The sequence below is a fragment of the Epargyreus clarus genome, unplaced genomic scaffold (genome assembly GCF_041222505.1).
Source record: "Epargyreus clarus isolate Ecla_fem2 unplaced genomic scaffold, WU_Ecla_fem_2.2 ptg000009l, whole genome shotgun sequence".
Lineage (NCBI taxonomy): Eukaryota > Metazoa > Arthropoda > Insecta > Lepidoptera > Hesperiidae > Epargyreus > Epargyreus clarus.
In genome coordinates, this window is record NW_027332217.1 from 6,595,858 (window position 1) to 6,610,418 (window position 14,561).

The 14,561-nt window shown below is 34.7% G+C and overlaps 1 protein-coding gene across 1 annotated transcript in view; it reads right to left on the bottom strand.

Annotated features, from left to right (window-relative positions):
• Window positions 1-11,383: 11,383 nt before the first annotated feature.
• The window catches only part of LOC140744852 (alkaline phosphatase), a 137,548-nt gene continuing 134,370 nt past the window's right edge, over window positions 11,384-14,561 (bottom strand). The window contains exons 9-12 of the mRNA XM_073076545.1: window positions 13,358-13,552; window positions 12,818-13,015; window positions 12,193-12,320; window positions 11,384-11,752 (exon numbers count right to left, since the gene is read on the bottom strand). Coding sequence (XP_072932646.1) covers window positions 11,507-11,752; window positions 12,193-12,320; window positions 12,818-13,015; window positions 13,358-13,552 — 767 coding nt within the window. The 3' untranslated portion in view covers window positions 11,384-11,506. The remainder of the gene's footprint in view (window positions 11,753-12,192; window positions 12,321-12,817; window positions 13,016-13,357; window positions 13,553-14,561) is intronic.

The following is a 14,561-nucleotide window of genomic DNA, read 5'->3' on the forward strand; positions in this document are numbered from 1 at the left end:
AATTGTGGCGAGATAACTCAGGCGGAGGCTGTTATCGACAAGTGCAAAATTTGTCGTTTATTAAGTTCTGAACCGTAGAGTGAAATGGCTTTTTATATCGTGTACTATATTATATTATCTTGTATTATGTTGTTTAGCTCTGGTGTATATTGAAATATTTGTAGTACAATCTTGTGTCTAGTATTTTTTTTTTGTAATATAGGAGTAGCAGACGAGCATGCAGTCCACCTGATGGTAAGTAGCTACTACCGTCCATGGACATCTGTAACCAACCTCAGATAGGATTAGATATTCCTATCTGAGGTCGGCCACAGATGCGCCGCTACCCCTGAGGACTAAGCTGGAACGCCTCGGAAAAGTATGTCTCCTTTATCACACCCTTCAAACCGGAACACAGCAGCGCTTACACTGCTGTTATTAGGCAGAAATAGGGGTGGCGGTGGTGCCGCCGGAGTCGAACCCCAAAGGGTTCTACCACCTTCAAATATATCAATATAAGTAGTTTGGTATCACGTGCACTATAATTATGTAGGTAGGTTTTATTTTTATGATATTAACGTAACGAATGTGAACGTAGGCCGATAATCCGTCGTCAGTAATTAATTGCAAATAGGATTGGATTGGAGTTTTTAGGTAGGAAACAAATACATTTCTATCCCTATGGACTAAAATGTAACGCTTCGTATAGATCTGTCTTGCCTTACTGTAAAAAGTAGAATGCAGATCACAGCAATCTTTAATACAGCTGCTATCAGCAGATGAGGCGTCAGCATGATGCCGGCACGGACACCGTATTCTACCATCTTTTTGGCTTACATATCTATTAACTAATAAACCGTATTCCTCAATATCAACATAAATTTAACCAGGGAATTATGGACTGTTAGTACAATTACCTACATAGAAACACTATGTTCCTCCCCTGGGTATGAAAACTTCCCGTGATATTAACTCACTCTAACGTATGACACTCCATTATATCAAACTTCCTAGTTTGTTTGGAGTATATCAATCTCTTAATGTGAATAGCAATGGAGTTGTTATTAGTTATGATCCTTTCGGTGGGGTAAAACTGTCTACAATATTTGACACACTTTTCTCAAAAAGTGAGGGAGTTTGGTCTATTGCGCTGGCCGAGTGTTGATTGCTTGACTTGACAGCTTTTTTAAAAGAAATATTAGATGCGTATGTCTCTTCACTATATTATTATTTTCCTTCACCGTTTAAATGCAAATAATTTTAAGAATACTGAGGTGCATGTCATAGCATTTTTAGTTGGATATGAAGATGGCAACTAATTTGTGGTTCAACTTTACTAACTAACTAACTTAGGCTGTCACAGTCAACCACCACCGCCCCAAGTTCTGCTTAATAACAGCAGTAATTATATTATTAAGTAACATATTTTATTTTGAGCGGTGTGGTTAAAAACGAGACACTGCAATGAATTACATGGAGTCTGCTATTTTCATTTCTTAAAAACAGTATCTATTGAAATAATAATATCCGCAAGAACTCCGCAAATAACCTTAGAATAACAATTCTTACTACGTAAAATCAGTGCAAATTTCGCAAATTATGGAATAAAATAGAAATTGGAGTAGCCGTCGTACCACAGAGTTAACCAAGGAGAATTTCCAAACTATTCCGAGTAGGATGTTTAGATACTGAAAATCAAATATATTAATTACACAAGCCATTGTCTGCTTAGTATGCAGATGAAACTCTGAATAATCAAAGGGTACATTTCAATAGATAATAGCAGTTTGGGGACTTGTGCTATTATTCGTAACAGGCGCCTAAACCCATGTGTAACGGACTACGGGTCGACCTCTATCGAAATAGTGTTAAATACTTCCTTACGATTGAACTTTATTTCACGCTGTGTACATAACTTAACAAGAACTTAAAACTAGTAGATAAGGAAGAAATCCGAATAAACAGTCCTTAACTCTGTAATACTTTTGTAAATGAATTAAAAAAGGTAAAGCTATTAAAAACTTTAAATTAAAATAAAGGTCGCAATTAATTCTTAAATCGCAAATCAGCCAACACCACTTTTCGTCACAATGTTTTTTTATTCATTTTCATTTCGTTCAACGCCATTTACTATCAAAATAAATAAAAAACACATTTTGACAAAAAGTGCAGTTGGCTGATTTGCGAATTAAGGTATCGATATGTGAAATATCTGGCGATATAACCTTTAGAAATCATTCTCATCCCAACTTTTATATAAAGAGAGATCCCAATTTTGTATATAGAGATCCAAACTTTTATACTATCGGTGACATAATTTACATAAACTTAAACATTCCTACCTTACAATGTAATGCATGTGTAATTTGCAAGTGCACATTTCATTACATAAACTGCAGCTCGGGGATTGGTGTCATTATTTGTAACACTAGCACTCGTGTTTATCAGGCGTTCAGCGTTTATCGAAATTGTGGTAAGTACTGGAATGAGGCATATTTCTCTGTAATTTAGCAGTACACGAGTCTTTACACTGTAAATGTAAATGCAGAATTAACAGTAAAATGCAGAATTTATATTTAACGTTATTTCATGTATTTCATGATTTCCGGCTACTTAATTATACTCATAGTTTTCTATAATATATTTTACTTGGAAGTGTCAAACAGATGTATTTATTTTTAATGGACACTTAAACTAAAATATTTCAAATATTATACGAATGTAATGTAAAATAAAAAAAATGTGAGCCGTCACGGGACGCCTGGCAGATGTGAAACATCGACATTATTTTGTAAAAGTAATATGCAGAAAAGAACATATTGTGATAGGAACTAAATATGTCATAATGATAAAATAAAATATTACGATTTTTTTCCAGATAACGATGACTATTTATTGAATAAACATTTATTTTCATTAAATACAAAAATTAACGAATTTATTGATGGCTTAACGCCAGATCGAGTGGGAGAGAATCGCACAGTCGATTGCGCATGGCGACGCGTCGCCACACCGTACACACTACTGCATAGACTGTATATATGTATATACCATCGTATAGCGTGGCGACGCGTCGCCTGCGTCGGCATGCGTCGCCACGCCAGAAATCGGTTTTACGTGCGGCTATAGATGTTTCACATCAAAAAGTCGTACTTCGCCAATTTTAAGATGCCCCCTAATACGCCCTAGGACACTAGTTTGTGGTAATAAATTTTCGACTCACCATAACAAAAACGAAACTACTACATACCCGGATAAATAAATCTATATTAGAACCTTGCATTTTTCTTACATAAAGGAGTTAATCTAGTAAAAAGTTAAGTTTACCTAAGGGGTCATCGTTTTTGCGACATAAATCTTCATCAACTAGCTGACACCTTCACAAAGATACTACCACATAAAAAGGGACCCGACCCAAAAAAGGTCCAAGTTTCTTAAGCCAATGGCATTAAAATTATTATAGTCGTGACGCCGTATCAAAATGTCTTGTGAACAGCTACATTTATTTACCATTACCGTCATGCACCAATGTTATATTCCTAGGTAGAGTTTGAAAGTACTAGAAACCTTTTGGTTGCAGCGGCATCAACTCCGCAACTATTTCTGCTTTATTTACCAAAGATATAGTCAAAAATACAGATGGCCATTTAACGATCAGGCGGAATGCTCGTTTGCCACTTCCTTTTCACAAATGATAACATGTTAATCCCCTTAATATTTTTAACCAAGAAAAAAAAACATATTATGTGGGGAAAAAAATAAACTTTATATGGAGTAAAACTTTTTGATGACCAAACATAATTAGCAGTAATGTGACTAATATTTAATTATCACCTCAGCAAAAGTGACAGTCATGAAATACCACAAATTACTACCACTAACACAATTTGTTGAATTTGTTACGTTTCGAATTTTTTATGCACATTAATATAATTCAGAATGAAGTTAATCTCGTAAGAACCAACTTATAGCAGGTCACTGTGTTTGTGTCATAAATCTTCGTCAACAACGTCACCTTTATAAAGATACAGCACATAAAATAGATGAGGGGCTGACCTCGGTGGAACTGAGTTGTTTTACTGCTATACGTCACGGTAAACAGCACATACGGTAATACATATAAAAGTGGTAGAAATAAGTGATTCGATAAACATCTGGTGAATAGGCACTTATGGAAATCCACCAATAAGAATGCTTTATTTGCATTTGTTTAGCTTTGCTTAGCTCGGGCTTTGTTTTTAGGTTTTCGTACCCAAAGGGTAAAAACAGAACCTTATTACTAAGCCTGCGCTATATGTCTGTCACCTGGTCTGTCTATATCTAGTACTGTAATAGATATGACATAGAATAGAAATTAATTGAAATTTTAAAGAAAAAAAAATCAAAATAAATAAGGATCGCAAAACAAAAACCGGTATTTTTCGGCGTTTTTCGCTTTATCTATTGAATCGTAATGGAAAGACAGCTCAAATTTTCGTAATGCATTCACTTTTATAACTGCTACGTTAACAAATACTAAAATAAAATAAAACAAATTAAAATTTTGTGATACGGAACTCTCCATGAGTTTAGACTTGGGTAATTCTATAGAGAGATGCGAATTAAAGATTATAGCTACAAATATGAGCTACAGATCGCGATCGGTATACCATCTTATCGCACATCTTTGGTAGGAAGACAACTTTAATTGGGGCATAGAAATAAAGGTAAACAATTATAATTTCTAAATTATACACAGACATCATTAGTAAAAATCAATAATCAACACGACAGACGTTAATGTTATCAACATAGAATGGATTAATGACGGCGTATTTTCCTATTGACAATAATCTTCTCATTTATTACTGAATCCATTTGATTATTAACGAGCAAAGGAAATTTAATATTGTTTAGCCTTAGCATTATATGGATGAACGTAGCTGACTTGTATAAACTTAACATATCCCTTTGTCTTTGCGCCTACTCACGACCTAAATAAACACTTTGCGAAATAGGATTTAGTAATTAATCATAATTGTTAATAGAATTAATTTCTTACGATTTCTGTTTTCTGAATTATTAATGAAGATAACAGTGTAATTTGGATTTGCGTTCAATACTCTTCTTGTCGATTTCTTTTTTATGCATAATTTATTTATTTATTTATTTGGCAATCCAACAGCGTTACACATCGATAAAAGAAGATTACAATTTGTTACATATAATATGTCCAAAAATGTATTTTAAAAATATTATAGGTATTTGAACGGAAATGTCATAAAATCTGCCGATATTTGTAATCTTGGAGATGGTAAATAAAGTAAAAAAAAACTAACGCGCTATTAAACATAACTTAGAAAGAGACGATTAAATTAATTTTCAGCGGAAACAGTAATACTAGGTACGAGTATGAAAAGGTTGTCCTGAGGAGATAAATACCCATTCGGAAAGGATTATGTTTGTAATGAAGTTAGGCTCCCCGTGTAGCCGCAATAAAACAAAGTTCAGCCACCGGCAGCCCCACGTACGACCTATTTATTCCATTTATACCTCGCCAAACTGGAAATAAACACGCTAAAATGTTTTCAAACTATTCTCTATTCTTCCTTAATATTTTCACAAGACCAAGAATACAATACAAACATTATTTTTGTACACCAACTAATAGATGACAAATATTAATATACATATACATAATAAAAAGTATAACAGTCGGTCTTATCACTTAAAAGTGATCTCTTCCAGACAGCCATAGAGTTCTTGGAAGAAAACATTTAAGATACGGAAATACAGGGTAAGGTACAAAAGTTATACATACCGATCTGATATTAGCTTATGTAGAAGGTGAAGAAAGTGAGGGATAGAGATAGTAGTAATACACGGAAGAGGAAAAGACGATATAATAAATACATATAAATAATAAGAAAGCTTTTAAGTAGTCTCCATTTCAGTCTGTGTATCCTAGAAACAGTTGTTGATATTTACTTATCGCCCCTGAAGACTATTAGAGACTTGCTCCCTGGCTCTAGTGTCAATAAACAAAGACCTCGAATTTCCGCTCCATTAGCTGCAATTCTATGTGATTACACTGCAGCCGCACTATTAGTATACTTGTTTGCTTAATCGCAACTGCATAATACTGATAACTTATCCTAGTACAACGGTTGCCACATTATGTGAAACTGTATTTGTTCATCCATATATTACCTTTAAAATCAATGACAGGTGATCAAACAGGTCTTGTTACTTCTCAATCTAGCAGTTATTCGCCAATCTACATCATCATCATCAACCCTTTACTGTCCCACTGCTGGGCACGGGTCTCCTCTCAGAATGAAAAGGATTAGGCTTTAGTCCACCGCGCTGGCCAAGTGCGAATTGGTAGATTTCACATACCTTTGTAATTTTTTTTTTAAGAATTATCAGGTATGCAGGTTTCCTCACGATATTTTCCTTCGCCGTTTAAGCAAGTGATAATTAAATTGTAATACGCACATAACTTTGAAAATTCAGAGTTGCTTGCCTGGGATTTGAACCTCGTACCTCTCGACCAAGAGGCCGCGTTTCTTAACCACTAGGCTATCACTGCTATTTTTTCTGCATTCGCCAATATACGCGTAGCCCTAATTCGAGGAAATTTCAAGCCCTTCATATTTTGTAGTCTTGACTGACTCTCATTTTACTAGTACGAGTATAGTAAAAAAAACTTACTTCATGACTATTGAAATTAATGATATTAACTCGATTAACAGGACACACTTGCTGACATATTATTTTTGATATTCCAACGCAATTCGCATATTTCACGCATATTACAGTTATTTATCATCCTATAAGTTAATTTCTCGACGATGCACGACTGCTTCGCAATTTCCGCTTCCGAGAAAAACAAAAGAAATTTTATTTATACCTGCCCGAACGTAAACATATTTTGGATAATCTTGATTCATATTTGTGAATGTGATATATGTAGTAACATATTACGCTACTAATCAATTACTGAATGAGTAATCCCAATTCGAATCCACATTTGACCAGCGTAGTTACCTATGGCCTAAATCCTCTTAATTCCAAAGGAAGGTCCGTGTGTAGTAGTGGAAAAATAATGGATTAATAATGATGAATATTATTCGAAACCTTATAAATTACCAAATGAGTGTGAAGTTAGAATATTTTGTATATATATTTTGTTGGTTAGTATTTAAAAATAAGTCGAAAGAGTTATTCCGATACTATTTCGTGTAAAATATACATTCATGGCATATTTAACAAATTTAATCCTAGCTAAGAAGTAAAGCTCTCTTTTTTTGAAATAACATCAATATCTAACAAAACTATAGGTATACATTACAGCCGAAACATGTCTGGCCTTACTGTAATACCCCAATAATGAGATTTCTTTGAAGGACACGTGTATTATAGGTAAGTCTTTGAGCTAACAATTATTACGATCAGAGTAGTATAGTATAAGCAATTTTAGTTAGCCATTTCAATGTTAAATGAATTTATATATTACTTCTCCGAATATCGGTACAATGTACCGATACACAATTGAACCTGAAACCGTTATACGCTTTCAAATAAAACGTCACAGACATAAAGGTTGGGATATATTGTTTTTCTGCATATACATGTTTTTATGACCAATATGTAGCAGAGCATGTCGTTTAATCACGCTATCGTTAAGCAAAAATAGGTGAGATAAAAAGTCAGGAAGAGGCAGAAAGGCACGTTTGTTTGTTTGTTTGTTGACGAAGACATCATATATAATGCACAATGCCATTATTTTCTGTTCCATTAATATAGGCACATATATTACGAATTTAATTTCAACGATTTTTTCTTATATAACCTAAAAGACAAGTAGTATCAATACACATTTTCCCGAAAGTACGCTACGATAAATTTATGGATCAAAGTAAAGTTAATTAATTCACTACATATGTATATTCAAAATCAGGACCATTTTGTTTAAAGCTATACACTACATATTCAGACCGTAGACACATTTGTACTGTGCCGTAGATCATATTCCTATATAGCCCAACCTAAAATAGTCACATGAGTTTTTAATTTAGGTTTGATCACATCTGAGTCAGGTACAATTTCATTGTTACCTGCTACCAAATTCGAGTATATGAACACGCTTTGACGAAAGTAATTGTACCCAATCTATTCAGACCGAAACAATAGCTGATTTCCAAAAATATATGACAGAATGGTCTAGAATCTTCCAAAATAGTTTAAATGGAACAATTCTTTATGAGAGACGTCGTCCCATTTCATATTTTTACATTGCAAAATCTCATCGCTCTTTTATCTATCAGATGCTGAACATTTTTGCTTTCCCCATTTTTCTACTGAGACGTTCCTCAGAACTTTATGTTCTTATAAATTATTATCTTTTAGTATTCAGAATACCTATTGTTCTCATATTAATAAAGAGTCTTTTGTTACCTACAATATTGAAGTGATTTCTTGGGAATTCTTGATGCTATTTTTCAGTCTACTAATTACCTATTAATTGTAATTGAAAGAAGGCAAGAAGTACGAACAGTAGATATTTAAAATTGTCTTTAAAAAATCTTATAAATTATAGAAAAGATTTTTTTGTACTTTTGGTAACTTTGAAATCGGTCATAATTAATTTTACAAAATATTTATTGATTTCAAAGTGTAATGTAAATAAGACATCTTATTGTTTTTAATGAAAGAAGTTTCGTTATTCAATGAGACTTCTAAGTTAGTTCTTAGGAATGAACTAACTTTGAAGATGCCTCATTGAAAATAGACCGTTTTATAACATCATTATAAGTTCCAATAGAAAATAAGAAAATCAAGTAAGTGGGATTCAGTGTCTATAAGGCTTCCGTACACAAGATGGTTGCATTATTTTCTTTGGCGCTTTAGAAAATCAATAGGTTATAAAGGAGTACAGGTAAACATACGGGTGCACCGCCCTCAAATGAAAGGTACAGGATCAAAGGGCATTGTTCCCGACTTAGCACAGCCATGTGTTGTGATATGTTGAGCACAAAAGGGATTAATGTTGCAGACCTCAAAGCGCCCGTGCTTTATTATATCCTGCAACATTAGATACGGTAATCTAAGATTATATCAACGTTAATGAAATTAATATTTAATATAATGTATTTTGGACACATTTTCATAATATTGGAATAGCAAACGAACTTTCAGTCTACTTGATGGTAAGTAGTCACTGACGCCCATGATCATCTGCAACCAACCTTCTGCCTGTTCACAGGTACGTTGCCTCCAATGAGGACTAAAGTGGTCGCCCCATTTGCTCAGCCCGCATCCACACCTTACACGATATGTAGAACTGCTTCATGCTAACAGTCACGGTGATAATATCGAAGCTAAAATTCATTATTCGTTATAATTCATTTATTTGGACAACCTATCCTAATTTTAATTTATCTCGTAATACAAATTTTGGATTTGTTAACACCTAATATTATTTTTGCAAGGGCTACGACGTATTGTATTATAATAAAACAAATGTTTACCTACATTACCTACATTACAGACATAATAGAGAACATTTTAAGCTTATAGCGACATACATTTTTATCTTTACTTGGGTATAAGTATAGTATTTTTTTTTACTTCAAATATCGTTATAAGTATCTCACGGCTCCTAATAAACATGACCATGACCGATAAATGCTTAAACAAATCTCCTTTGACAGAGAAAGGAACATTGGCGCCACGGCAGTATCGTACGAAAAGTAAAAGCCGACGTAAGATAACAAAGCAGAAAAGTAACAAAGCGGAAAAGTAACAAAACGCTTCCCGTCGCGTTTCGTGCGTTACAACCATCACTTTGCTTTGACACTGTTGGAGATACGTAACAATACTCAAAGAATTGTTTCACTTTCTCTGACTTCCTCCCGCGCCTTGTTATTGTGCGTACTATATTCATAAAGAGCGTTAAGGTTTCGTAAAGTTGACTTTACTTTTGAGTTTGTGATTGTTTTGCGATTACGTGATTTAAGGAATTTGTGCCCATTATAACAACAAATGACGCCTAAAAGTAAGATTTGTTTCTTAGATCTACAGACGTTTTGCCACAGATTTCATTACAAAAAAAATCAAAGTTTTTATTGCTTTCCACTAAGTTCATTGAAAAGTTACATTTGTTGTTGCAAAAGGACGAAATTTTGACTAACGAAAGGGTGTCCACGACTATTTTCGACGGTTGTCAGTCACTGACAACAGACGTCGACTGTCGGCGCAATCACTGACAACGACAAGCATCAGTACCCTTACCATGAGTTTTCAAAACATCCCACAATTTTACGTTTCGTTTACTCAATCCAATATACTGTTCTGTAGCACTACATGAGTTGGCATAGAAACGCCACTATAGAAATTGTAAATAGAAAACTATTGTCATTTTGCTAGTGAATAACATAACTACTATCGTTACGGTATTTCTTGACAACGTCTGTCAAATTAATGACTCATGGGACCGAATTTGTATGGCAATAGATCATAATGACATTCGCTAGCGATTTGATTTCGATAGGTTTTTTACGTTACGAGTGGCTCACACTACGGAATTTAGTTCTACGAGTAACCACGAGAGGCGCTGTACAATTTTTCATACATTTATTTTACGCAGTCGCTAGCGAGTAATACTTTTGTAAACTCATGGTAGTGCTACTGTTTGCTTCAGTATACTGAGTAAACGTAACAATAAGTAAGTGCTCAAGTCTTTCTGTCTGCCTCACATGTTCATAAAAAAGAGAGACAAAACAGAAAGCACTATTTTGTCAATTTAGACATTTAATGTTACGTTACTGACACTATAATTCTGATACAATCCGCTAGGGGCGCTGATTACTCAGTAAAAACTCATACTAAGGGTACAGTTTGGTTTGTGGTTCGTGTATTACCTCCCTTGCATCCACAGGTAGACTTGGAGCTCCAATATCGAGTTCTAATCGCAGTTCAAAATCTCAAACTAATTAGCGGTCGGCGTTCCCTAATAAACCCCGAACTTGGAAGAGCTGTTATTCAAGATCTAGAGATAAAAAGTCCTAAGGTTTCTTCGGTGCCTCAGTTGTAAAGATACATTTTATGTTCATTTATCAGTAGAAAGTAGAAAATTGTCCTGGTACAGTTTTCGAATTTTACTATTACGTATTCGTAGTTCACCATTTTCAAAAGTTCTATCTATGTCATTAAAATAACTGATTCGCAAAGTGGAAAATAAAATAGAATAACAAGTTCCAAGAAAAGTTATTTGATAGGTAATTGATTAATCAAATGAAAAAGTTTTTATCATCACAAGTTAAGAAAAAAACGATTCATTATTTATAATTGTGTCTAGTAAAATATAACACTGAGTAAACCGGATCACGAACGGGATGTTAATAAAAATAAAACTAGAAAAAATAAACCATAGATTTATTTATTTATTTACACCAAATACGTATTTACAAAACTTAGTGCCAGTGTGTCTAAAAACATTTTCTGTACAAAATATCTTTGTGATCGAGTATCACTTATGTGAAAATCAAACAGTTTGATCAATCGTGAACCGAACAGTACTTAAGTGTCTGATCAAGTGAAGAGTAAATAATATTAGGTAGTATTGTGTGACGAGCGTAGCGGGTAGCGGAGCGGCTGACCGTGGGGCTCGTTCATCGGACATCACGCTTGAAGCTACGACAACTCGACGCCCGCTGGGATTCTCGCTCCTAGTGTCATCCGCCGCAGATATGCTGCTGACTTCTGGTGGTACGCAACTCGGTATTTTTATCTGGAATTTAAACTTAAATTAATGATGCATAGACAAGAAATCAATATTGTAATCATGTAAACGTTTTATTCATATAGAAATTTGTTAACGAACTACTTCTTATAAATTATAGATGGGCAAGATTTTGGAAGAAAACTTCTTTAGGGGCATTGTGCACTTTTGTATTGGGTAACAAATGTTAAACTCGCGTCAGGATGACCTGATCGAAAATTCGTAAGATGGCAAAGCAAGCAAAAGTCAAGATGTTATATGTTGTCATAATAGAAAAAATATGTCAATGGGTGTCAGTTTCATTCAGTTAGGTTTCGAAAGTGTTGTTGTTGAAGTTGATTTTTATTACTCTCATCTCTAAAGCGACTAAAATCCTTTGATAAACATACAAATGTTCTATTCCGACAAACATCAACTCACTTTTCTAACAATGTTCATTGTGTTCATACCTGTGGCTGCGTAAAGTTATTCTCCGTGCACCGTCTCGCTTGGTGCGCGAGGCACGCCGCGTACGCGATCGCATGCGGAATGTAGCTTTGTTCCACCACGCCCGCAAATAGTATCGTTGCCATAGGACCTAGAGATATTTCCTTATTGAAATTCTATCGATTCGAAGATTTATTGCAAAATCACTGTTGGGAATAGTAGCAAACAATATATAAGCATCCGTATGTTAAGTAATCACTATATGAGTCTGTAACTCATCCAAAATAAAACAAATGACCTGAAAGTATTTGTTGGCACCAGTCACTGTTCAATCAGAACACATCTACATAGTACAATTGTTGAAAGACAGACATATCGATAGTGATGGAGCCGCCACGCCATGTTAATTACACAAATTAACTGTGACTATTATTGTGAAAACATAAGTACTAAAATTTTAGATCTTTAAGTAATACCTACCGAATTCTTATGATATAAATCTATCTGCCTGTCTGTCTCTTCACTCTTTTTGATTTTTTATAGGGAAATTTGAAACTCTCGCAATATTACCCATGATATAACTTTCATAATTATAATTACAATAGCTTAACTTAAGCTTAGCAATAGCTTAATTTAAGCTTAACTCACCTAACGCATATATAGGCACATCCTCTCCGCCATGCGTCGCCCACTGCCGGGGTACAGCGGCCGCGTGCACTGCGTCCGCTGGCGCTGATGATGTTCCATTCAACGGCAACGCTCTAGGCTCGGAGTGTCCTGGCCCCGTACCGTACAACAGCGTCGTGTATCGTAGTCCGTCTATGTCTGATGGGACTGTGTCTGCTCCTAAATGAAGAACTTTGTCTTAATATATTGAACTAGGATTGGTTTGTCTTAATGTATTGTAGTTAGGCTTAGACAATCGTTAAGAATAAAAGAAGCATGAGTGACTTTGTAAGTAGCGACTAACAACTTATGTTATCTTAGGCTGTCAATAATGCTAGCTGCATTATATTAGTAGAAAAGTATTACTATTCTGAGTAGCTAGCACTCTTGACAATAAGACACGGAATGAACTAAAAATGCGTCAGTGTTGCTGATGGAATATCTTGTATTTTATGGGATCCACCAATTATAATCAGAGCAAAACCACTCAAAATAACTTACTGATTATACCAATTAGCTTACCTAAAATCGGATGTCCCCTGGGTGTGGCCTGGCCACCGAAAGTCATTACATGTCCGTGATCGGCTGTGACAACAATCAAAGTTTCCGCTGGATTCACCCGCTCTAGTGCCGCTAAAAGCGCAGTCTCTAACTCCAAAGTCTCATCGAGTGCTCTATACGGGTTGTTGTAGTGATGAGCGTGGTCTATTCTTCCACCTTTAAAATGTAAACTTACGTTATTGTGGATCTATCCCAATGAGATGTAGAACAATGTAAGCACATTGGTTATGAAGTTTCAAAAAAAAATTTTAACAAAAAAATAAAACCGACTTCTATGTCACTACAAAGTAAAAAATAATTGAAATAAGTGTTGGTTTAATACATATTTCTGAAGTTGGCGCTCAATATATTTCGTTTGATAATGGCGTAAACAGCGTGTCTAATATGAGCGCCGACTTCAGAAATATGTATTAAACCAACACTTATTTCAATTATTTTTTACTTTGTAGTGACATAGAAGTCGGTTTTATTTTTTTGTTAAAATTTTTTTTTTCACCCTTTTTAGTGATGATATGTTAATGTTTGTATTAATATTATGTATAATTGTATAAAGGTGATCATGAATAAAGGTAAGGTCTGAATTCATACGAATTGGACCCACCCGCTCGCAGGGCGCTTCCGCGCTCTGCTCGCTTAGTTTTATATTGCCTTATATGTTTCAACCTAACCTAACCAATTCAATACGAAACACTATAGGCGAGGCTACATGCAATTCTATATTGTTTGCTAGGATAGGTTGGAACAGAAAAGTAAATAAATCAAACTAGGTGGTAAAACTCTGCGAGTGAGTCGGTCCAATTTACCTTAATTCAATAGTTAAGGAAAACTACAGCGTATTCATTAATCATATTTTATATTTGTAAGAAGTGATTGTCAAGTTACTGTTGTTTAGGCCAGCAGTGTCCCTGCGTCACTAGGATTGAAGACTTTACGGTCAAAGTTATCAGGGTTAAGACCTTGAATTTTCATCATATGTGTCTGCTTAGTGACGTTAATACATATATGAAAGCACAAAATGGCTAAGGTCATTTTTTTCATTACATGTACCTGCTTAGGACCTGTAAAATATGTGTGAAAGCACTAAGTGGCTTATTCATGTGGTTTAGGCTGGATGTACCTCTGCATCATCAGATCTAAGGAGTTGAAGGTCAAATTTTTCATCATA